Below are 25767 nucleotides of genomic sequence, written 5' to 3' on the forward strand. Positions count from 1 at the left end.
AGGCACATGTAATTTTAAATCTCTTAGAAGCCACATTTTATAAGCACAAATAAACAGGTGGAATTTATTTTAGTAATGTATTTTACCAATATACCCCAAATGTTATTTCAACATGTAACCAATATAAAAATTATTAATGAGGTCTTTTACTTTCTTTTATTAGTATTAAGTCTTTGAAATCCAGTATGTATTTCACACTTACAACACCCCTCAATAGGACCAGCCACATTTCAAGTGCTCAGTAGCCACATGTGGCCAGGGCCCACCATATAGGACCTGGACTGAACAGGTCAAAACATCAGCATGAAGATGGGACTGCCGAACCTAGAAATATCATTTGTTTAGCTGATGCATAGTCTTCCAAAGTGTCTTCTCCTAACAACCCCAAGTCCAACCTAAAGCCATCCCCAGAAGCAAAGGCTTATCACTTGCCCTGGGCCATGCAGATGGGGTAGTCTCAATGCTCATGCTTTCAGAAAAACAAGCAATCCTGGCTGGCACTCACAACTAGAGGGGGAAAGCAACATGACTATGGAATGTGATAAAGATGACAGCTTAGAACATTCACCACTATTTTCAACATCTATAGACAAACCTACATCATTCACTAAATACAGGTAATGAATGGTATATATTTAGGAATTATCACACTTTGAAGGATAATGTTTATCTATCTTTGAGAATGGACCAGAGCCACTTGCATCCCCATGCATTTAGAAAAAAAATAAACATAATGAGCTATTTAATAGCTGCTATGCATTTCCTTCAAAAAAATTAGTTCTTCAATAACCATATCATAGATATTTTAAAAACCTGGCTTCTAAATCCATAAACAGTGTATTATAAACATTGCCTTGATATTCTAAAATAATGTTTACTTTTAAAAATATTGAAAAACTTGGCCTATAGAAATAAATATATCAAGTGTTTATTCTATTACTCCAAAGTATTTTTCACTTGACGAAGTGTGGTATCAATTGTCATAGCAATGATGAAATTTTCAAAATGCTCCAGAGAAATTAATTTCATCAAGAGTGAAGAATAGATCATCTTCCTTAAAAAAATGCCATGCACTATTTTGGGGTATGAGCGCTGCTTTTTAGAAGCCTGAGAAAGTTATCTTTAAAGTTATTCCACAATTTTCAGTGGCAGTTACCAAAAGTAACAGAACAACTTTTATCAGGGAAGGAAAAATAGTTACTCTTAATAGAGCTGAGGATTGTTGTACAAGGGGTCTACCACAAATTGGTGGAGCTCTCCTTCCTATAAGCCTGGGAAAAGGAGTTGATCCCACAGTAATCTGTTCTCCTCCACAGCTTTCTGTGTGTCCAGGGGAAAGAACTCTAGGTATCCTGGTGGCCACCTCCACACTGGTGGTCTTGAAATGAAGAATGGGTGAAAGATATACAAGTACACAGAAAAGTATCAGTGAATGTAGGAGAACAGAAATCGGGTAAGAGAACATAATTTTTTGATGAAAAAATACAAATTATGCTCAAGTATCCTTCAGGTATTGACTAAATGGGACCACCCAACAATACCATGCTTCATGCAGAGTAAAGAAAACTAGTTCTTTGAGTAAACAAAGGTCTGTTTTTCCTCTTTTAACCTGCCTTTTTCAGGGGAGCAGGATCCTCCCCATCTCTTCAGTGAGAAAATTCTGGAAAATATTATAGGAACATTTTTCAAGTTAGCCAATTCTCTCACTCCTTAAGTCATTCACACTTTAGTGTGAATGAGTTAATCAAGTGACTCCAGGGCAGAAAGAATCACAGAGTTCGCTGGGAAAGTGAGAGAAAGTGGATTTCTTTTTACTTAGGCCCAGTTTACAGAAGGTGGGCCCGGATGGGGAATCATTTCCAGCCCCCTTGAAAAAGCTGCACTTCAAAGGGTACCCTTTCTCCCATGCATCATTCACAAAACTGGAAGCGCAAGCAAGCACTCCATACATAACGCCTATGACTCAACTGTTAAACTTAAGTAATTATTAAGTTAAACAATGCATTCTTCAGGACAGGTAAGGAACATCACGTGTACGGTACTTTAAGGACGCTTACAGAACATCCTCAAGGAAGAGAGAAATTGTTCCTTAAGATAGAGGTAAATCTGGGTCCAGGTTTTCCGACTCTCTCTCGTGCATGTATACATTTGAAAACATATTCAAGTGCCTTGTTTGTATTGAGCACGACGGAAGCACCCTGGTTGAACCGATTTGTATAATAATACCCTGGAGTTGGTTCCCTCAACACCTCCCTCCCCTCTAATCTCTGCCTTTGCTCGGCCTTACTGGGGGGAGGTCGCTAAGATAACTACCAGAGAATGGGCTACTTGGCAGAGTAGCTCAGGATGTCTACTTGTTGGTCATCACCAAAGTGGAAAAGAGGCCATTCTTGAGAGCGAGCAAGTTTGGAGCTGTATCGCACTCCACTAATATACCCTCAGATAAGACTAAAACAATGCCTGCATCCAAGATTGAAGAGACACGGTGCTGGAGAGAAAAGAAAAATGGAAAGAAGAGAAAAGAATCAGCAAGAGGGAAAATGTCTAAGCAATTCATTTAAAAAGTAGTTCTGTTAAATTTAAGCCTGAATGTCAGTAAGAATCCATCCATCTGCAAAGAGGAAGAGACAAAACCATGGCCTCTTTGAAGTAAGCTATAATGGGCATTACAAAGATTTAAGCAGTTTTTCAATTTGATTGTCTGCTCTTGCGGACAAAGGCCCTGGCAAGGCAGAACAGCTGTCTCATTGTCTTTTTGCAAGCAGCTAAGTAAATAGGAACATAGAAATTAAGTGCAAATAGTAGCAGACTAGGGAGTCAAACCAATGAATTTTGCTTCTGAAACTGATCATCAGACAATTCGATTATTAAAAAAAAGAATAATCCCATATGAACTGCCATCTGTATCTGGTGAAAAAGTACAGGCCATGACCTGCTGGAATCCCGAGACTGAGAATGTTCTTTCATTGTAACCTAGCAGAGGAAGGTAGAGCAGACAGCTTGGGAAAAAACAGTGTAAAGACTTTCAAAGCATAGCTGTTTTTTGTTTTTGTTTTTTCTTTTTTTTGTACGGATACAGAAATATTAGCAGAGAAATACATGATTCAACATATTTTAATTGCTCAAAAATAAAGAATATTGAATCTTGGAAGAAAAACCAAAGAGCAGTAAATCAACTCTGTCGCCCATACTTACAGCTATTGTAACAACGGTGCGGTCTGCAAAAGCTGTCATTACCACTTTCTGCAAAATGTTTTCCTGCCAAAAAATAAATAGAGTCTGAATTTTCTCTGGACTACTTTCTCTTGCCATAATATTGATATTGTGTCCCCAAGAACAATGCTTCAACATGCCCACTCTCTTCTGAGAACTCTCACTGCTAAGTCTTCTGCAGAAGGCCTAACAGCGAGCAGTGCCCAGCAGTAAGCTCCAGCTGGCTTCTGCAGTGTCTTCAAAATGCAAATAAAACTCAGTTTATCAACTAGGAATGACTGATAGATTTATTGCCAGGAAACTGAATGAGGAAAATGAAACCAAATGGGTGTGGAAATGCTCACTTGAGTTATGCCACTAAAAAGGATGTATTCAAAACTAATAAAACCCTAAAATAGTGTTAAGTTTTGTGTCAGGAAAGGAAAAAAATCAAGTACATGCTAAAAATTTGGATTTTGACCCATAAAAGTACATTCCAGGCAGGAACTATTTTTATTCCCACCACAAACCATTGTTATCATTATATTTTAAAAGATGTCCTGGGTAAAGATTCTACCTCTCTCTTAGAAAAAAAGCTCGATTACCTAAGTCTTAAAGTGAAGGAGCTATTTCTTCCAATCACATGGTTTATTGCCAATGAATTCATTCTTATTCTCCCTCTTTCTCTCTCTCTCATCTTTACTGAGGCAGTACTATCCTTACAATAAGCCACAATATTGTCAGAACTTAGTAATTAATACTAATTTTGATGTAGTTATGTTTACTTAGTGAAATGGCTTCATTAGAAACTACTTCATTGCTTTAAATTATCTTAACTCCGAGAAGGATATATAAACTTTGAATAGGTACTTTAACTGATTAGTCTTACTTAATACAAATAAATGATGTCAAATTAGCATCTCCATATATATGGCTCTTAATAATCTTGAAACTGTTTCACCTTTTTGGGTAGTTTTATTCAATCTAAAGTGTACAGTAAGAAAAGAAATAAGATTTTTATTTTTGTCCTTTCTGATACCAAATTTTTAATATCAAGTTAACTTTTATAAGAACAACATTAATTGATAGCAGTTCAATGTGATATTTTCCCCACTCAATCACAGCCTTCCAGACAGATCCTTCTTGGACATATTTGACACTTTTTTTAAATTTAATTTTTATTTTATATTGGAGTATAGTTGACTTATAATGTTGTGTTAGTTTCAGGTGTACAGCTAAGTGATTCAGTTATACATATACATATATCCATTCTTTTTCAGATTCTTTTCCCATATAGGTTATTACAGAATATTGAATAGAGTTCCCTGTGCTATACAGTAGGTCCTTGTTGATTATCTATTTTATATACAGTAGTGTGTATATGTTAATCCCAAACTCCTAATTTATCCCTCCCCCTATTTGACACTTTTAAATGATTTCTTTCAAAAGGCAAAGTTTCTGCCTCGTTACCATGAATACATTGAGAAGGCCATTATTAATTCTAGCCAACATTAATTATAATGACTCCATCTTCAAATTGCATTAGAAAATGATTGGTTTCGATTATCAATAGATTCTATTAAATAGAGATTTGCATACTTCATCTTAGAACTTCCATGACACAACACTTGAATACTTGAATACAGTACAGTACTCTCATCAACTGAGCCCTGGAATTTTACTGTTCTGAGGATTTATCAAAAAGTGATGGCACTGAAAAAAACAGATATATGTGTATGTATAACTGAATCACTTTAATGTACACCTGAAACTAACACACATTGTAAATCAACTATACTTCAATAAAAAGAGGTAGAATGGAGAAAAATAAAGTAAAATAAAATAAAACTAGAAAAAAAAGTGATGACAAATTTATATGATGTTTATTGACAACAGGAGGTCCTTTACAAGAAGAGTCAAGTCTCCTTTATTGAAATTCTATTGTGCTGTATCATTGGTTGATCAAGGAGGTGGTTGAGAAGATACTCAGAACAATAGTACAGAGGATTCAGAATCCAATCAGGAAAAATAAATTGTAATTTTCACATGCATTTCTTCAACTCATTAATTTAAAGAAGCTTAGATAATGCACTCACTGTGGCCATGTCGATGGAAGCTGTCGCTTCGTCCATGATGAGAATACTGCTCTTGCGGACAAAGGCCCTGGCAAGGCAGAACAGCTGTCTCTGTCCAACGCTAAAATTCTCCCCACCTTCAGTGACAACTGCATCTAAATCAAAAAAAGAAGCAAGGACTTCATTAAAGAAATGATACTAACATTTTCCTTGGGCAAAGTAGTAGAAAACACATTATGTCCTACAGGAACATGCTGCATATCACTTTGTACTGGTGCAAGGATTTCATATTGGAAAAGCAAAGAGGAACTTCAATTGGGGAAAATGAAGATGATCCTGGGTCACCCTGTGTTTGAAAACAGGTGGTAAATTCCCCCTTATAGTTGGATATAAAATACTGTTAAATATTTTAAAGACTGGAAGACCTTGGAGATTATTTAATTATTTAATATAATCATCCAAGGCCCAGAGAGATGATGTGGCTTGCCCAAGATCACCTAGTTAACTGGTAGTAGAGCTTGATAAGAAACAGAATATTCTCAACTCCAGTACCTGTTCTCCTTCCATTATATCATCCCCCTGGACTTTAAGCTCCTAGTGGGTAAGGACTGGGTTTGTTTTTGTTTATCAATGTATCCCCAGTACTTACCACTTGGCATCTGACATGGTAGCTGAATGAAACTTTATTGCATGGATAAATGAGTTATGTCCTCATTATAGTTTCTTTTTTTTTTTTTTTGGTTTCAACCACATTTTATAAAGTACTACTGTGAGTTTAGCTTAAGTTCTATTTCCAAAATAATCTATATTATTAGGATTCAAACACTTTTTAGTAGGGCTCTGAGAGGAAATTTCTATTGATTATTGCCTCACTGCATCAAATTCTTATAATTTCTCATGCTTGGAGGCTATGCATCTATTCTCCAAATTTTAATGTATATAATAAATAAAAAGGAAGCGGGGCATGATGAATGTTCTTCACTAGAGTTGACATGAACCAGATCATTATCAAACCACTGATGTAATCTTTATTAAGACAATGAGCATAAACAATATTCAATTACATAGTGTAAATGCAATTCCCTGTTGCTTACACTGTACCATAACCCCCAAACACTATGCCCATGATTCAAAACACGTACATGCAGGTCTCATGTTAGTGAAGAGAACTATAAAGATGTAATTGTCTGCCTTTCCAGTTATTAATGGGGGGAGGGCAGAGTCTCTAAATACCAAGGAAAAAAGGTCTGTAAGCATTATCGCAAGTAGACTTTTCAATTTCAAGTACATTAGCTGGGCTTTCTAGAGCAGACATCAAAAATTATTATGGGAAATTTCACCCAGACCTCTGAAATTACTCCCACAGTGACACAGGCAAAGTCAGTAAAACTATCCTTAAAGACACGCTGCCCCAATTTCGTTTGTGGGATGCCTTTACCTTGGGACTAAATTATAATCATAAAAGGTATTGTTTTTGAGTCCCCTTTCCCAAATAAACTAACAAATAAACATCATTTTATTTTGTGGGTTAATTAAAAAAAAAACACAAAAACTAGATGTCAAACAACACAATCAATTTGGCAACTACATATTATGTATTAAAATTAGAATATCAACCAACTATTAATCTTTCCGATGCTTTCTTAAATGTGTTCAGGTTTTAAGGAAACAGAAGTCCCAAACTACAGATGTTCGCTTTTATGAATAAAGACTATATCGTGAACTCTCTCTTGTTTCATTAATCATGTTGTTCTTTCATTATTCACATTGCTCTTTTGTTTTTATCATCGGTTATTTGCCAGAAATTATACTACATCTGGGACTGAATTTAACTCAGGGATCGTTTGAGTACATGTTTCATATCTTACACAAGTACCCAAACTGATCCTGCAGCTAGGTAATAGAAAATAATGTCTTCCAAAAAATTATGTTATGTAAGTAAAAGGAATATGCCCTCCTGGCAGCAAAGAAAATGGTTGCTACTGTGGAGAAAATACCTGCTTCTAAATGGCACCAAGTACTCTTTGGACCTAACAGCCTTTTCAGTCCTCTTATCTACCTACTGAGGGTTAAGCGATCACGTAAATCATGTGAGTAGAATGACCACAAGGAAACATTCTAATTAAAGTGATCTATATCCATCAATGGTGGAAAGACCGAAGAGATAAATGTATTAATTGGAATATTTTGGCCTACTTGCATAGAACAGAAGGTTGTAAGATTTCATCCTCTTGCACCCCCTGCAAAAACGCTAGATTTTCAAGTGTCCTAATGACCTTTAGGAGATTATTTTAAATATAAGGATATTTAACACTAGAATTATGTGATTCCAGCAAAAAATGTAGATATGTAGAATTCATTGCATATGTAAAAAAATAAATGTATCATTTAGAAAATATACCTAGACCTCCTGGTAGGGATTTGACCATATTCTTCAACTGAGCAATTTCTAGAGCTTCCCAAAGTCTGTCATCCGTGCATTTGCACTCCGGATCTAAATTAAATCTGTAGGAAAAAAATCAGTTAATTAGTGAATAAATTTTAAAAATGATTTTTAATGTACATTTGCTTACTGCTGTTCTTTCCTTAAAGTGTAAATCCTATTTGTTTTGGTTACTGCTGTATGCCCAGGATCTACAACAGTGCTTAGGATAGAACAGGCATTCAATTCATGCTTGATGGGTGAATGAATGACCTGAATGGTATGGGCAATGGTTTTCGATGATATAATTAGTAAGTTTAAATGCATGATAAGATTTGATAAAATTCATTAAATTGGATACATCTACTTTCATATTATATTTAATATAACTTGAATAGTGTCTAGCAAATTATTCCTACAGAACTGACATTAAATACAGAAATCTATATGGGAACATGCAATGCTATTTCAGATGAGCTATGCTGCACCAATCACAATAACAATATTCATAATAAATATATTCAGAGATATAGATTTACTATGATATTGCTAAATAATCTGATACGCCCAGAACTTTTAATTAAAGTAATTTTACAATTGAATATGGAGCAATCTTACATACATCTTCTCTTCAAGACAAGGAATATTTAGTAAAAGGTGGCAAATACTTTGCAGTTAAGTAGATAGAGGAGGGGCACAAGAGAGAACAGAGGGTGGATGGAATAAGAGCCATGATCTGGTGGACGATGACACAGTGGACTTTGGCACTGGACAAACTTTATTTGGAACGGCAGTGTTACCACTTACTAGGTATATGAACTTGGCCAAGCTACAGCTTCTCTGAGGTTCAAAATCCTCATCTGTAAAATGGGGACAATAATATGAACACTAGAGCAGTGCCCTGAGGATTTGATGAGATGATATATCAATATTTAAAGGACCTAGCAAAGAGTAGATACCTCCATTCTTTTTTTTTTTTTTTCATGAGAAACCACAAACCAGGCATGGAGAAGGCTGTAGCAGCTTCTTCAGAGCAATTTCGGCAGAAGGAGAAGTTGTGGGTGATGGGAGGGAATCAAGGTATAAACCAAACTCAATATCTGCTGAGGCCAGACCAGACACACAAGAGATAGGCAGGGTGCCTGTAGGGTGGACACCTCAGAAATGTCTGCCAAGAATCACTGTCCCCAAGTACAGAGGAAAAAGTGATGTTTGTAGGGTCGGATAGAAGAGATGAACTGCTGGAGGCACAAAGGATGGGCTTCTATAGGTTAATTTAGCCACTGTAGGTGCCCCAATCCAAACTGTGGGACAGAACATTTGACCTCATCATCTTGGTGACAAACTTTCACACCTACCTGAAAAGCAATTCTGAGTAAAACCCTCCTATGAACCAAAGGGTAAGTCCTGAGGCACATGAGTTTCTGCTGAATACGTCACCTACCGAATAGAACCGCTGAATAGTATTGGATCCTGCAGAATGATTGAAAGTCTAGAACGTAGTGTGTGCAGCGGCAGTTTTGAAATGTCTATCCCATCAATGACAATCTTTCCTGTTAAAGAAAAACAAAAATGGCGGCATGTAGTAAAATCACGAGTAAAGTGATATTTGTTTACAAATTGGAAGTACTTTCCTAGTTCAGAACTGAAATTCAGAAGAGGAAGCTTTCCATTTAGGTATTAAAAACATCATGATATGTCTCTATGAAAAATATACATTTCGGTGATACTTGCTCTTATGTATTTTCTCCTAAAGGGATTTCCACTTTTTATGCAGTTTATGTGGTTCATACAAACCAAAAGTACTTTTTTCCCTCAGTGCTCCTCTTCCTTCCAATATTCCTTTATCCTGTTCTTGGCTTTATTTTCCTTCATAGGACATTCTATATACATTTACTGATCTTTTTTATTGTCTCTCTCCCCCAACTAGAATACAAGATCATTGAAGATGGGCATTTTTGTCTGTCTTATTCACTTGTTTATTGATTGAACAGTACAGTGCATTACAAGTAAATTCTATGACATAGGTATCACATTTTAGTGAATTTTTCCACACTGTACATAGACTTGCACAATCTTGATGTCCTTGCCTTTCCCTGATAGATTTATTTTATCATATCGCTTTGTGCAAAGACAATATTGCTCTATGAGATGAGAGTGCCCAGAGAAGAATGGCAACTGGAGTCCCTTTTCCAGCTGGATTTAGACCCAAAAGCAGGCAAGATGTTAGCTTAAACTTTCTTTCAAGAATAATATATTATCTATTAAAATCTCACTCACCTAACAGTATTAAAAAGACAGTCATCATAGTCCTCATGGGGCCTGAAATGATGTTTCTGGACTCATGAGAATATGGCTAATCTAATATGTTTCATCATAACCACAGTTTTTTAATGAAAAGTTTCAATCAATTGTCTTTGGATCATGTAATTGGCTTATAATGCAAATCCCACAGAAAATCCTTAAAGTATCTATGTCTTATTATCAGCCATGGAAAGAGCAAGCTGCTCACCTAGAGGCAGATACTTACCCTGTCACTGAATCTAAACCCCAAAGAACCTGCAATGACCACAGTTCAACTTTGTTGTTCATAAACTGACCTCTTTATCTCACAGAGCCGTTGTGTAGATTAAATTAAATAATATAAACTGTCAAAGATGATAAAAATGTGAGGTACTATCACCATTATCACAGTCATTACAGATAATAATAGTTAAGTACTTCTTGAGCTGATGGATCTCCTTTCATTCAAGATGGCATATGTGTTGGCCTATTTATAGGTCACTTGATAGACTAAATAATGACATATTTTTTCTAAAGCAAAGATTAGATTACTTCCATGTTCAATATTATTAATAATTTTGTGGATGACTAAATATTTTTGTATATTGTCAACATGTGCTTGGCACTTTACAGCAATGGTTGCCTCCTAACAAAATGTTCAACATAATTAAACCATGTTATTAAGAAGATGATGGTAAAAGTCATGCACCAAAATTAAAATGCAGATTACTTATCTTCTTTTTATTCCTTTGATGGAAAGATATATATATATATATATTTAGTTTTCAGGAAGCGAGACAGTCTTTTTCTCTCTTCCTTCCTCTTGAAATGCCACCTCCATCTGTTGCTATTCAAAATGGATGGTCTTGTTTTCATTTTACCAATTTAATAGAATGGTCTAATAATAATATCTAGAGCTGAGTTTAGGGCTAATAACTTTATTTCCCCAATTCTATGTTTTTTCTTTACTCCTATACTGTTTATCTGGGATACCTGTCTCAAATCATGGGTTTCAGGACACAGAGTACTTATAAATATTTACTTTTTATTTCTGCAGGATTAGGTAAGTCGATGTTGCATTTTTTTTTTTAAGGAAGAGCATCACACAGCTAATGAAAAAGTTTAGTTAGTAACTCACCATCAAATATATCAACCATTCTGAAGAAAGCCAGAGATAACGATGACTTTCCACTGCCAGTGCGACCACATATGCCCACCTAAGAAATCAACTGTCACTCAGAGAGAAGAGGACTCAGACAAAAGATAGAAAATAGGCAGAAGTATTTTTACCTTAGGTAAGACACCATGATGAAACTGCAACTCTATGTAAACAGTTACATTAAAATAATCATTTTCTTCTCAGATCTCCCTTAGGAATTATCATTATTAAGCTAAAAACATGGGGTCTTCAACAAATCTTCAATGATTCCACTCTAACTCTTTTGATTTCTATGTGGGTGTGTTGTTTAACCTTTGTGACTTCATTTTTGCATTTAGTATATTGTTGACCTAGCAAACAAGTGTTCCACTTTATCTTAGAAGTGATGATTTTATAACAAAATGTAAAATGAGTCCATTTTTCTGCACACTTGCTCTTTTTACAATAACTAAAATAAATCATTTTGGGACTAGAGCTAGTATAAACACAAAAGTTCTCAAGGGGATATCTGGAATGGTCATGAGCCAAAAGCTAGAAATTTTGAAAAACATGCCTATTGTTCACTTTCTTGATCTTCATGGGAGAAGAATGAATGGCAATACAACTTAGAGAATGTGTATTTTATCTGGATCCACTCTCTCCCTTTTCTCTTTTGTGCAAATGACCTGACCTATAAAGTGTAGGGAATATAATGGGAGCCCAGTGAGGCTGTGGTTGGCTGGGATGTCTAAAGAGCTCAGGTGGCAATGGAGTGGTTCCATCTGAGGGTTTGTATGAAATAAATCAAATGGCAGTGAATTCCATACCTTTTGCCCAGGTTTGATGTAAGCCTTGACGTGTTTAAGAACAGGCTTCAGATTATTTTCATATCTGACACACAGATCATGAATCTTGATCTCCCCTTCCTGAGGCCAGTGTTCTGGAACTTGAGAAGGATCTGGGGGGTGGAGATGGGGTAAGGGAAGAGAGAGAGAGACAGAGACAGAGACAGAGACAGAGAGGTAGAAAGAAACACACACATACTTATATACATTTATACATACACACATAATTTTTTTCTAAACTGAAAGTAGTACTGAAACAAGTTCTGAGTTTTTTTAATTAAAATTTCATTTAGAGTAAAACCCTCTTGATTAAGAACTTCAAGAATAGCTTTTGTGTGTCTGTTTTGGAGCATTAATGGGCATCATGTCTCCCAGCATTCCATCACTCAATTCTATTCATGGTGGTTCATCTGTGAATGGATTCATTTGTTCACTCAGTTGGTCATCAAATATGTGAGTGCTTCAAATGTGAAAGGTGTTGTGCAGGATGCTGGGAGTATGGAGATGGAAGACATGCCTCAAGGTGCTCATTGTGCCCGGGGGACGCATGCAAGTGAGTTAGCCCCTACAGGACTGCATGGAGAGTCACGTGATGGAGGCCAATCCGAGGTGTTCTGAGAGCAGAGATGGTGGTAACCCAAGAGTTCCAGGAGGGTTTCAAGTGGAGACGGTGCCTGAGATGAATCTTAAAGGATAAGAGGTAGGGAAGTTTGTTTCAAATATATAGAGGGAGAAGAACAAAGATATAAAGAAAGCATAGCATGTTGGTATGGCCCGAGTAAAAGGTGTATAGGTGGATGATGAGAAATGAGAGTAGATAGGTGGGTAAGGGTTGACTAACAAAGGGTCTAGCAGACTGAGCTAAGTTAGCTGGATTTTGTCCTTGAAGACCTGGAGAGCTATTGAAGGATTTAGGCAAAAGAGTGCATCTGAAGCATGAGATTTACATTTAAGGAAGATTAGTCTGTCCTCAGTATTGAATTTTCTGCCGGTTTTATTCTAGCAAGGCTAAGAATCTCAGTTAGTATTTTAAGATCCAAGTTTCTTGCCATCTAAGTTAATATGGTCTGGAGAAAGAGAATAGAATAGTTCATAATTTAGGTTGGTAATTAATACAATAAAGTCCAAACATATCATTCTCTTTAAGTATTACTAAATAATATCAATTTGGACTCTGGTTGTATCCAAGGCTTTTCAGGCCTAAATAATCACATCTTTTCCAGGTTCAGGTGTACCTTATCAAGCAAAGTCAAGATGAGAGGGGATTCTCTGGCTACTGAAGTGGAAAACAAAAGCAAAAATGACAGTGTGCCTGACACACAACGAATCTTTTTTTTAAAATAACTATTTAAGTGAAACAAAATGATATTCAGCACAATACCCATGGTGCCTTCATAGTTCTCAGACTCCATAGTCAAGAAACTGTTCACTTTCTTCACTGCCCCCATCTGGACCTCCACATCGGCCAAGTTCCTCACAACCCAATTCAAATAATTGGTTATCTGTGTCAGGCGACAAAAACAACGAACACATATAAAATGAAGTCACGATTTTTGTAAGCACTGGATATTAGGGGATAGGATGACTTGGACAGTTCATATAGGTCAATTCATAAGTGCTGCAGGATATCAGAGACCAGAGAGGATGTCATGGGATAAAGTTGGCAAAGAAAGTGTCTGCTCTTCTTCAAGGGTCCTCAGATGTCACTGTTCTGTGAACTGTCCTGACTTCCCTGCACAGCGGATAGTTGTATGGACCTCTGTTTCCATTTACCTCATTTATAGTCATATTCAAGTTAGTGTCCCTAAACGTGTGGTGAGCAACTCAGGATAAGAATTCCAAACAGCCTTGGGAGAACTCTGACCATAGTGTTTGAGGACTTTCTAAACATTGGTTTGCAATATCAGAAATGAATTCATGCCATCCTAAAATGCTGGGTTTGGGCCCAAATCTACTACTCTTTGCAGGCTGTCATCTTGTTATGAACTTCTAACTCCTCTCTAACATCCACGAATAAGAGTTGATAATAACCACATACAGAAAGTACCTCCAGCACTGCGCAAAAAGAGAGAGATTTTCATCCATACGTACCGTAAGTGCATACAGAAGACCTAAGCCCACCAATCCAGAATTGGAAGACCCACTAATGGATGCAATTGATGCAGTGAGAACAATGCAAGCTCCCAGATAATCCTAAAAAGGAGTGAGAAATAAATATTAAAAGATTTTCCCCAAGTTCTTAAACCAAAGATCTCAGTCAACCCAGGTGATCACTAAGAGAATAAACGCTACTCCTTGTGTATCCTGTTAAGTTTCAGAAGAATGTTACAGAAGGTAGGGAAGAATAACAACTCACATTATTAGGACTGGAAGGGAAATGATGCAAGGCTCTGATTATATTCATGCAGATATGCTTTCAGAGACGTTAAACACCTGGTCAGAAATTAAGCTGCGATTTTTGGCATGACCAGGATCAGACACAGGGTTTTCTTTCTTTCTTTCTTTCTTTCTTTCTTTCTTTCTTTTTCTTATCTACTGCATTGTGTTGCCAGACAAGCAATTATTTTTGAACTTAACTTTCTACCTTAAATTTATGTGTGCTTATACCAGGGTTGGGATTAGCTCTCTTGTATGCTAAGTCAAGGCCTTTGCAGAAGTTTGCCTCTATTTAGCTTATTGGGATTTGTATCTGAACTATTGTCGACTATCTGGTCTCAGAGTCTGGGATATTAAATCTACAGATTTCATGGAAATAGGAATAAGTGTAATTTTTCTTCCTAAATTAGAAATATGGGCATGTCTTAGAGTATCTGAATTGTCTATGACTCAATGATAAACTCTTCTGAGAAATTTAAAAAATTCATTAAGGCCAGCCTTAAACTCAAAGGAGAGATAAGGGACATCTGTCCATTTTCTAACACACTCTTTCTTCCCCATTTCCCAGCATTCTTAGGCACTGTTATGTCTTATCTTTTGAAAAAGAAATCTTTAAAACTTGTCATGCTGATGTGTCACACATGCCAGAAGCAGAGAGAAGTTCAGGCATGAACACTTTCTAGAATTATCTCAAGTCTCATCTCACTGGTGATGACCTTCTCTAGAAAGATAACCTCTGCTACCTCAAAAAAATAACTAGTAACTAGGTGATAAGACCTTAATGACAGTAATAGAGTGTTTAACATGCTTAAGTCAAGAATGCGGTTTCTCGGGGCTTCTCTGGTGGCACAGTGGTTGAGAATCCACCTGCCAAGGCAGGGGACATGGGTTTGAGCCCTGGTCCGGGAAGATCTCACATGCTGCTGAGCAACTAAGCCCATGGGCCACAGCTGCGGAGCCTGCGCCCTAGAGCCCGTGAGCCACAACTACTGAGCCCGTGTGCCACAGCTACTGAAGTCCACGTGCCTAGAGCCCATGCTCTGCAACGGGAGAAGCCACCGCAATGAGAAGCCCACGCATGGCAACGAAGAGTAGCCCCGCTCGACGCAAGAGAGCCAGCGCACAGCAACTAAGACCCAACGCAGCCAAAAATAAATAAATAAAACAAAATAAAACTATAAAACTTCTTTTATATATATATATATATATAAAGAATGCAGTTTCTCAAATCAGCTCGCATGTGCGCATCCTTGCCTCTTTTTAAATAGCACCAAAGATCAAACTGTTGGGGAGCAATCAATGATCCCAGCCTTGGAATCAGAGATCTGGGTTCAGATGATGCCTTTGTCAATTACCAGCTAGTAAGCTTAGATGAGTCATTTAAACCCCTTTGAGACTCAGCTTCTCCTTCGGAAAATAGAAATGATACTTAATTTACGGGGATTTTGAAAGGAATAAAAAAGATTAAATATCAGTTAGATTTACCCTCCTCCATGTAACAGGATGTCTTTTTCTCCCCCTGGATGATTTTCAAAGGTTTGAAGCAAGCTTAAAAGTTTGTGTGCATCATAAAACATCAAAGGTTAAAACAGGCACTAAAATTTAATTCTGTAATGACTCCCATTATCTTTACAAAAAATAAAGAAAGAAATCATGAGAGTTAATCCCTTGAGGGAGTAAATTCCATAGAGGTAGTAAATACTACTTTGATCGCTTCTTCCGATGTATCCATTTGTTAACAACTTGTCACATCCCAATCAGACAGTTCTTCCTTTTCCCCCTTTATTTGAAGCAACAACTACATGAATGCAGAATCTAACCAGCCTGGGCTGCTCTTTTATATTTCATAAATGCCGACGTGTTCCCAAAATACTTCCAAAATATTTACAGCAATATGAATTTTTCCTTCCCACTCTCTTGTGAAAGGTAATACTTTTAATGTTATGTTATAAATTTGTTATTTCCATATTATCTTTTCTAAAAAGACTCATAAAGTGTTTGTGTGATAAGTTTCAGAAAGTAAGTTAGCACCAGGAGATATTTCCAGCAAGATGCTCCCAGCTTGATATAAAGAAATACGCCAGTCGGCGTCTGAGAAATTTCTGTAGGCAACATACACTTTAAGGGTTTGAAGCAGGGTATGTTTTTACTAATTTCTGTTCTCCGCTTCCTCTCAGCTGACCTCATTGGAAAGAAGAGCCTCATTCACTCATCCATCTATCCATTCATTCATATATTCTTTTAAAAGTATATATAACTTCCCTATTTAGAATTATCAATGCCTTCCTATCGCACTTATAATAAATTCAGACTCTGATGAATTACAAAGCCTTATATGATGTAAAGTCTGGATTCTAGACCCTGCCTCCTCTGACCTTATTTGAGATTCCTTTCCTGCTCCTTCACCCTGCTCCAACTATGTTGGTCTTCCTGTCCTTGGTGAGATAAGCTGGGACCTGGGACCTAGGACCCTTTACTGCAGTGCTTGCACCTGAACAAATGAATCTCCCAAAGGGGTGGGCAGACCACGTAAGCCACGCCTCCTCCCCAGCCCACCGATCCTCCCTCACCCTCATCCCATTTAAGGAATCAGCTTGTCACTTCCTCGGGAAGTGAGCAAGCACAGCTGTTACTTATTTTCACTCCCTTGTGCTGTAGGACGAGTCCCAGTAAAACCTTGACTAAATTTCTCCTCTGGCTTCTTATCAATTTCTATTAATTAAAGATTCCAAGGACCTGGGTCAGTAACATTGGGAACATACCAACTTTGTTTCTGCCACTGACTCTGCCTGAAATGCTTCCCAGAGGTCCCAGACACCAGGCTACTGCTCATCATTTAGGAGTCAATTCTTAAATACACCTCTTTGGAGAGACCTTCCCTTCCTGATCCCACCCCCAGCCCTGGAGTGTTCTCTATCCCACTGTCCTGCTTTGTTTTCCTCCTCACACTTCGAGCTATCTGAAATGATCTTATTTGCTTATTTGTTCTCATGTTCATAGCGCATTTACTCTTTAGCCCATCAGAATTTTACCTCAATCTGCATAAGAGAGGAAGCTCCTTTGCGCATAACGTTTATCAAGAAATCTCATAGCAAAACCACTAAATTCCAATCACTTCCTTTCAAATACAACAAGAGTAACAGACGTGTGAAATTGATAGAGCTTATGTTAGCTCCCAGTTTTCCACTTCCTTTACCATTAAACAACAAGTTTAATGAATTATAAAGTGACTCTACCTTTCCACACCTTCTTTCCTTTCCATTGCAAACATGTGAACAACAAAATGGCTTAAAGGCAATAAGTTAAGAAAGGAGAAGCAGATGGTCTGAATAACTCACACACAGGAGAGTAAACACTTAGGGATCACTAGAAGCACAAATTCTTCTGCTAAGGCCTTCTACATCCTACCCAATCAATTCAATGAAAAACACCTTCAGTCAAAATGCTACAATGGAATGAGAGATTCTACTTAGGAAATAGAAGCTACTACATATGTGAATGACCATTCTCAGAGAGGGCCCAACAGCAGGATATTTTTATAAGTATAGTGATAAATTATAATTTCCATTGAGTTTGTGAGTTCAACACTCCCCTCCAGAAGGGAAGCCTTTGATTCCTATGTCAAAAGAGAAGCCTCTTGTCAGATTTTTAGTGATTCAATAATTTCTCTGTCTATATGTGGGATTATAGTAAAAACTGTAATTTTCCATACGACACCCTTGTAAATAGTTATCAGCAACACTATCTTTCTCCTTCACATAGCCCTCAGAAGTCCACGTCTATGGTTCCACTGAGTGTCTGGGTCTTCACATAACAAGATCAACGCACACCTGTCTATAATGGAGTTATGAACATACAAAAAAGCTCTGTGCTGTTTCACAAAAGAGACTCTCATGCAAGCTCACCCTGAAGACTACTTTCACTTTAGCCTGTTGATTCTAAAGACTTTTTTTTGGCTTCTTGATGTGAGTTTTCTTTTATCCTTTCACCATACACAGCAAGACAAAGCCTTGGAAAGACACCCTTTAGATAGAGTTACACAATTTTCGCAAATGGAAACACCGATGCCAAAGAACTGGAATTGTTTAGTTCAGAGGGATGAAGAGAAAACGCTGTGCTGAACAAAAGAACATAAGCAGCATTCAAAGGTTAGGCTGTCGTGACACACTGCACGTGACTGTGGCCCACTTCACTTGGCACCCAGAGGAGAAACACTGCCCTGCACTGCCAAAGTAACCTGGGTGGTCACAGTCTGTCTACTTTCTACCAGCCAAACTATTTTATTCTTTTAGATTCTTGTCCTTTTTAATTGGAGTGTGTTGTGAACTTTATTTTTTTCCCAATTCAGAATAAGTATGAAATGAACATGGTGGGCAGGGCTACATCATCCATAGGGAACACTGTTCAGCCAGAGAAAGGGAATAACTTGTAATTGTCTTAACACTTGCCTAACATGACCAGGAAAAGAAACAAGAGCCATATGTAAATATATATATATATATATATATATTTTTTTTTTTTTTTTTTAATAGGTAATAAAAAAAATTGGATGGGGCTCAGGGATTTTCCTGAATTTAAAAAAGGTGCTTTTACTCTAGTTTCCCTTCCTTCTCCTGGAGATTGTCCACAGAATTCAGTGACATTGCTCCGGAAAGCTAAAATTGAGAATGAAGAGAAAGGGAAGAGAAAAACAGCCACAGAAAACTATGATAAGTTTTCTCCTCTTTCTCTCCACTTGGGTCATGAGTCCATGAATTAGAGTTGGTGAACTCCCCAGATCTGCATCAGGAAATCTGCTGGCGTCTTCTGAGTTATGCCCAATGCTGCCCCCCTCCTGGTACGGTTTAACTGTGCTTCTGCTATGGGAGCTCCAAGAATATTTGCTACAGCAGATATTTTTGTTAATTTGCTGAGTAATATATCAGAGAATAGGGAATGGAGGGGGCTGTGTTGATACTGTAGATAAGGTCCATGCACACAGAGTCACTGGGCCAAATAGAAGTTTTCATTACTTATTTTTTGTAAATGACTTACAAGGCAGAGTATGTCCAGCTGTGGGGTTCGGAGAACATTTCACACCCCAGTCTCCAAGGTCCTGTTTCTCAATGTTCATATGTCTCATATTTTTGACACAAGATCCATTTCATTCAAATGGAAATTTTATCTCCAGTGATGCAGACACATCCACAGAAGCATAGTAGTAATGAGGTCATTTACATGTATATGATTGGGAGAAAGGTTATTTCCTTATTGGAGTTTACTCATTTTTAAAATTTTTTATTCATTATTTTTATTCATTTTATTTTACTTTATTCATTCAGCACCCCTACTGTGGAATATGTTCTTGGATTATAGCATTTATATTCAAGTAAATATTCTAATATTCTAAATATTCTGATTCTAATAAAAACTTTCGGTATACCCAAAGAACAGAAAGAGAATAAATCTGACTGGTTTTAAGTTGGATCTCTGGGATTGTCTAGAAGCATGTGTGTATGTGTGTGTGTGTGTGTGTGTGTGTGTGTGTGTGTGTGTGTGTGTTGTGTGTATACCCACATAAACTTACCGATACATAAATACAATAGATGAAAGAGACAAATCATCCACAAAGGACTTTGGACCTTGACTTCTATCAGCAGATATGCCTGGAATGTTGCAGTAAATCAACAAGTTTCTTACCAAATTTCATATTTACTAATCAGAAATAGAAGCAAAGGATTCTTTAATTTTTTTGTGTTGGTTTTTAAGGGAGCGATCTGGTAAGGCTAGATAGCAAATCGTGGAAAGAGTATAATACACAGAAAACAAAGGAAAGACAAAAAACAAATGTGTTATAAGGTAACAGAATGAATGGCAGATTCCACCCTTCCTTTTTCACATATCAGTATTTTTTTTAGACTTCTGCAGGTGGAACTAGAATTCTTTTATATTCAAGTAAGTCCAGCTGCCTTTAATGGGGGGGGGGGCGTTTAAGTAGCTGGGTGTGAGTCAAGCTAAACTAACGCATTCTGAATCTGGCTGCTGTTCCTCACTGAATTTTTCCTGACCTTCCCTTTCTTGGCAGTCTGAAGGCTCTAATATCTTGTCTTCTGGCTATGAGAGCAGAACATATGGTTTGCTTGAAGATTCTTGTTAAACATTTGTCCATTAACCTGACAGTAGGAAGTGCTAAAGAGTAGAAGCTGGAGTCAGGTCAGACACTCACCTCAAGTCCAAAGCAAACACACTTGCCCCTAAAAGACATACTTGATCTTCAACTTCAGGAAAATCAAATACAAAGGTAACTACTGATATTTTCTCCCTGTGATTTTAGGACATTCTTTGATGAAGCTATTTCATCATTAGTTCTGTTATCAGATATGATTTCTTTTCCTTGGAGAAAACAGATTTAAACAAACAAACAGAAGCTTAAAGCAAGGAATTAGGGTCTGGGTAAGATCTAGGAATAATATTTTGGTTCTAAGTCCTAAACACTTCACCTGCCTTTATGCTAGTTATAGATAATTCAGGAGAATCTGCCCTGCCCCCTCCCAATCCCCACAGCAACCCATAAGAAATTTCCTACCTAAAATTTGCGAAATATAATTGTGTTATGTTGCTGGATAATTTTTACACAATAACTAATACAGTGGTAGAGAATCTCTGTAAACTAGTGAGAAATCATGGCAACTACAGCTCACAGGGGGATCCAAGATTCCCTACCAATCTGTATCCATCCGTCAACAACTCAGATTTTAATATGGGCTCCTTCATTTCAACTTTATCAAATTCCCATTACCATCTGCCCTCTCTGGTCCATTGAGTTTTGAAAGAAAGCGTGCATATGGTAGGGGTGATTAATCAGTGGAAGTGAGGTTGTTACAATAGCATGGGTAAACCTCCTTTTCCTTTTCACAAACTGATGGATAATTATTTTTGTAAAAAAGATGATGGTCAACTCATCATTACTGCCGAAGTGTCCTATTCATACTGCAGATTATGCAGACCAGTCTGCAAACAACATCCCCTTCCCTCTGGAACTTGGGTCTCACCTGTGTCCTACTTCATTCATACCCCAACTGTTGGCTTATTAACCACTTACCAGGGCAGGTACTGTTTCAATTCATTTATTCATCCATCCATCCACCCATTCAAAAGACATTTGTTGAGAGCACTTGCCAATCAGTGAGCTAGGGGATTTATATTATTATTTTTAATCCTAACACTCCCATGAGGTAACATTCTTACTCCTATTTTACAAATGACAAACTGGGACTTGGATAAATTCATTAACTTGCTAGACCAAGTCTGTACGATGCCAAAGCTTGTGCCCATTCTTCTACTTTATATAGGGCAGAAGAAGGCAACAGATGATTAATCGCAATTTTTTACATTTTGGGCTAACAAGATCTTCCAGGGGCTTAAAAGAGAGAAAGTCGCCATCTCTTCCAGGTTGGTCCAGCTCAGTGGAGTAAATGAGTACATCTGTTCACTTGTCAAATGTGCTCTTTTGAAAAAAAAAAACTGAAGTTATACAAATATTTGCTATTCCATTAACTTATATAATCTAGCGACTAATGAACACAAAATGAATTTTTGCATTTGGGGCTGTTTGTCTTGCCATTAGCTAAAAACATTATGACAAATTTCATCCGTAACATAAACAAACCTGAGCTATTTTAAAGTTCAGAAAATGCAAAGCGCGTGCTGAATCTCAGTGGAAGCCTAATTTTTACAACTGTCTTCCTCTTTGCATCAGGCCTCTTTTCTGTGTGGTTTCCATTTCAAAATCATGAAATGAACGTACCGTTCTGACCTCTAGCCATCTGTTGGCAGCTGAGAGAAATAAGTAGGCAATGTTGTTCGTGTCTGTCAGTTCCAGCATTCGTTGCTTAAATCTGGTTTCATGCCTGCAGAAAACAAAAATATTATGATGTTAGCTACACAACAGGAGAAATAATAAAAAACAGTCACACTTCCTACTACACTATTTACTCAACACGGTGACAAACTGATGGGATGGAATGACTCGTAAATGGACTCCTACTTGCAAATAAAGGCCAGCTGCTACTGCTCTCCTGCACCCTTACTGAGAGACGGTGTGGTGCAGTGTTTCCTTCCTTTCTCAACCCCTGCTATGGAAAGGAATCTTTCCAATGACAAAGTCCTATTAAAGATTGTTTCATAAATTTCCACATAATGATGGTAGCCATGAAAACAAGGCATGGTCTATGTCGCAAGTGCCCTACAAAAACCAGAAGAAGTTGTACAGATATGCAATATACTCCACCTACTTTTTATTGCATGTATTTTACTTTTCAACATGGCATGGTTGGAGTTGGGTGGAAGGTACTAGAAGGGACTCAGGGAAGACAGGAAAATATGCATTTGTAACAGGCAAATATATACTTTAAAATTTTTCTTTTTGCTCAGTGTTTCTGGGACTCAAAGAAGGAAAATGAAGCGGCAAGAAGTGGAGGATGGGGGTCCTTGGAAATGACAGATGTCCTTGTTAAGCAAGATATCACATACTCTCAAAGTTCCAAACTATTTGTAAGAATGGTCATTACATGAAAGAAACTCTTGGTGTGTGGTGCTTACAAGGGTCTATGACACATACAGTTTAGATACTGATTCTTGGCCAAATTAAGTTCATTCTAGGGGATTAACGTAATCAGACCAAATTCTGTGTAACCTGTGTTATAAAGGAAACTTCTAATAAAAACTTCATCCATTCGAACATGTGAGCTACTTCTCCAAGAAACTCATGTTACATGGTGATAAATCTTTTCTACGTCGCAAAAATAGCCTCTTTTTATTTTTCAATTATTTTCCCTCAGTAACAGAAACAATGGAAAGCTGGATCAGATAACCAAAATAACTAGTTTGAAGGCTGGAGGAAATGCCAAAGGTTTGTTCAATTTTCTGTGGTCATGGCTTATCTTACACAGACCTCCTGTCTATGTATTATGTTTGCAAGGAGCAGCCAAATTTCATCTGACAGCCCGGTGGTAATTCCTATTTGATAAGAGACTGCTCCAAGTCCCCCCACATCTTCAAATCAATTTGCAAAAGTTTATAATAAACAATCACTATGTCAAAAATGAAGAAGTCCAGGGTGGGGTGTTCACTTGGCCCGTGAAGCCGTCCATACAGGCCAATATAAAGCAGATACTTGATGTTTATCCAATCAATCTGATCATTCCAATATGCCAAAGCAGAAAAATCAGATAATTGAGTCAGACAGCAACATCTGAGCTACACTAATCAAAGGATACAGCAATCAGAGCCAAATAATTACCTCACTTTGAGTTATGTAGCCTTGACCCAAATGCCATGCACAGGAGGACCTGCGCTGAATAGCAACGCACTGAGGCGGGACTAAGCAGACAGAGAAACAGGACTACCCTGGTGATGACCCTTTTAGAGATGGACAGAGTGAATAATTAAGGTAGGATGACTCATAGGGTTATAGGATTTACTGAGATAGTGGATTTCAACTGTAAACAGATATATCCAATTCTGTATTTGCATTGTTAGGTGGATTTTCACCCACTCATTCAGAAACATTCATCAAGCACGAGCACTAAGTGAGAGAGACATTAGAATATATATGTCCGAATAAGACACGACCTCTGCCCTAGAGGAGCCCATTGTTTAGTGAAGGAGGGAAGCATGGTATGAACAAGTAAGGAAGGCACAACACAGAAGCCAATCATAACGGCCCTATGCGCAAAATGCTACATGAACATAAAGGAAGGCGATGATTTGGACTGATCAGAGGATCAGAATGGCAGGGGAATGGGGTGGAGGGTGGGGAAAGATGGATTAAGTAAGTTTCACAAAGGACTAGGAAGATGGTCTGAGTGAGGTTTTAAGAAATGGGCTGAATTTTTCAGGTGAACAAGGGGGGACAAAGCACTGGAGGTACCAGGAACAACACGAGCAAAGGAACAGAAATGAGAAAACTCAACATGTTCAGGGGCTGTAGGAGACAGGGTCTTCTCCCTAGAGGGCTGTGGTGATGGAGAGATTGGGGGTGGGGGGTGGGGGGGCGTTTGGACCAAAGCCTGTGGACTCCATTTGAGATGAACATCAAACACTTCACTGTGACAAAGTGCTTTGTCTGGGGCTCTTCTCACTCTTCCTTTAGTTTGGGGATATTGCTGCAGATATACTCTTAAAGAGTTTGTAAATGGAGTTGGCAACAATCTGAAGCAGCAGTGAAAGGGGAGGGGTGGAAATGCAGCGAACATTCTTTCTGTGTGTTTCTATTTGGCAAGAACCCTTCTGTTTTCCTAATGGAAACTTTGACACACTCAGTCTGTATCTTTTCATCCACATCCAGCTCATCTTTTGAACATTCTTAGACCTTTATTCTGTCAGACCAAAAAAAAAAATCAGGAAAGGTCACTGAAATCTCAGTCTAATTTAACTGTGATCCTTTGGTGGTAAACTACTTGAGGGAGTTCACGGCTGCCTGTGAGTACACCACGAACCCTGAACGCAGGGGAGGAAAGCAGCCTAATCAGTAAATACGAACTTTCCAAAGCACTGAGGACTCTGGGGACTCTTACTAGCCTGAAAGTAAGGAAGAAATAATGGAAAAGAATGTATTTGATTCTTAACCACAAGTTACCAAATGTAAAGATTCTATAATTTTTTTCATGGTAGCAAAATCTTCCCCACATTGTAAAACTTCCTTTGGTTTAAAAGTGCTGATATTGGTGGTACGTTATATTTACTTTAAAAATGAACCCTGGAAGATCTAAATCTGGATGAGTCTGATGCATGTACTGCTACATAAAAGTTGGGTTGTCTTTCGTGTCTTCCAATCATCATTCACGTCTTAGGTGTCATGTAATAGTTTGTCTTTCTTATAGCTCTCTAGAATTTTCCTGATGTAAAATTAGAAATAGTCAAGCCAAATTCTGCTCATGTGTCTGGTGAAGAAGGTAAGTGAAAAAACTAAACCTTGACTTTTGATCAAGTTTCTCTTTCATGCTAAATCATCATTTCCTTCAAGATGCTTTACGTGATTCCAGTCCTCAGCACTCTCGGAAAATGACCTGACCTTGTTCTTCACGAAGAAAATAGAGGTTGTTTTCTGTTGAACCCATCAACTCTTCCACCAACCAGCTTGCCTGAATCCGGTCACTGATTGTCCCCCACCTGCCATGTTATCCCATCCATTTTCTCTGTGGTATTTATCTTGGTTAGAAACAAAAGGCCATGTCTTTGGAGTCTTTCTATATCCGCAGCAAGAGTAGCACCTAGCATGTGTTCAAAACTCAAATAAATTAACTTGAAAGGACTTGTTTGGTGAAAAATGTAATTTTTAATATGGTGTACTTATGAGTACCACTGGGCATTGCTGGCTACTATTAGAACATAAATCTTATCTTAATATCTACATTCAAAGTCAATAAATGGTTTTACTATCTCCAATAAGAGGCA

At 37.7% G+C, this 25767-nt stretch overlaps 1 protein-coding gene and 1 long non-coding RNA gene across 11 annotated transcripts in view; one reads left to right on the plus strand and one right to left on the minus strand.

Moving 5' to 3' along the window:
* The window catches only part of LOC309609923, a 477943-nt gene that overhangs the window by 173787 nt on the left and 278389 nt on the right, over nt 1-25767 (plus strand). The gene's annotated exons all lie outside the window — the stretch shown is intronic.
* ABCC9 (ATP binding cassette subfamily C member 9) overlaps nt 1-25767 on the minus strand; it is a 151897-nt gene that overhangs the window by 12902 nt on the left and 113228 nt on the right. For 5 of the 10 annotated variants that reach the window (XM_082351866.1, XM_082351870.1, XM_082351873.1 and 2 more), the window contains 10 exons: nt 22118-22220; nt 14047-14148; nt 13337-13457; nt 11938-12068; nt 11111-11189; nt 9134-9242; nt 7669-7772; nt 5289-5422; nt 3196-3258; nt 2314-2488 (listed from right to left, as the gene is read on the minus strand). In XM_082351866.1, coding sequence (XP_082207992.1) covers nt 2351-2488; nt 3196-3258; nt 5289-5422; nt 7669-7772; nt 9134-9242; nt 11111-11189; nt 11938-12068; nt 13337-13457; nt 14047-14148; nt 22118-22220 — 1084 coding nt within the window. In that variant the 3' untranslated portion in view covers nt 2314-2350. The remainder of the gene's footprint in view (nt 1-2313; nt 2489-3195; nt 3259-5288; nt 5423-7668; nt 7773-9133; nt 9243-11110; nt 11190-11937; nt 12069-13336; nt 13458-14046; nt 14149-22117; nt 22221-25767) is intronic. The other 5 variants (XM_082351869.1, XM_082351874.1, XM_082351872.1 and 2 more) reach the window with 1 other exon arrangement.

This window comes from Balaenoptera borealis (genome assembly GCF_965194805.1).
Source record: "Balaenoptera borealis genome assembly, chromosome: 13".
Classification (NCBI taxonomy): Eukaryota; Metazoa; Chordata; class Mammalia; order Artiodactyla; family Balaenopteridae; genus Balaenoptera; species Balaenoptera borealis.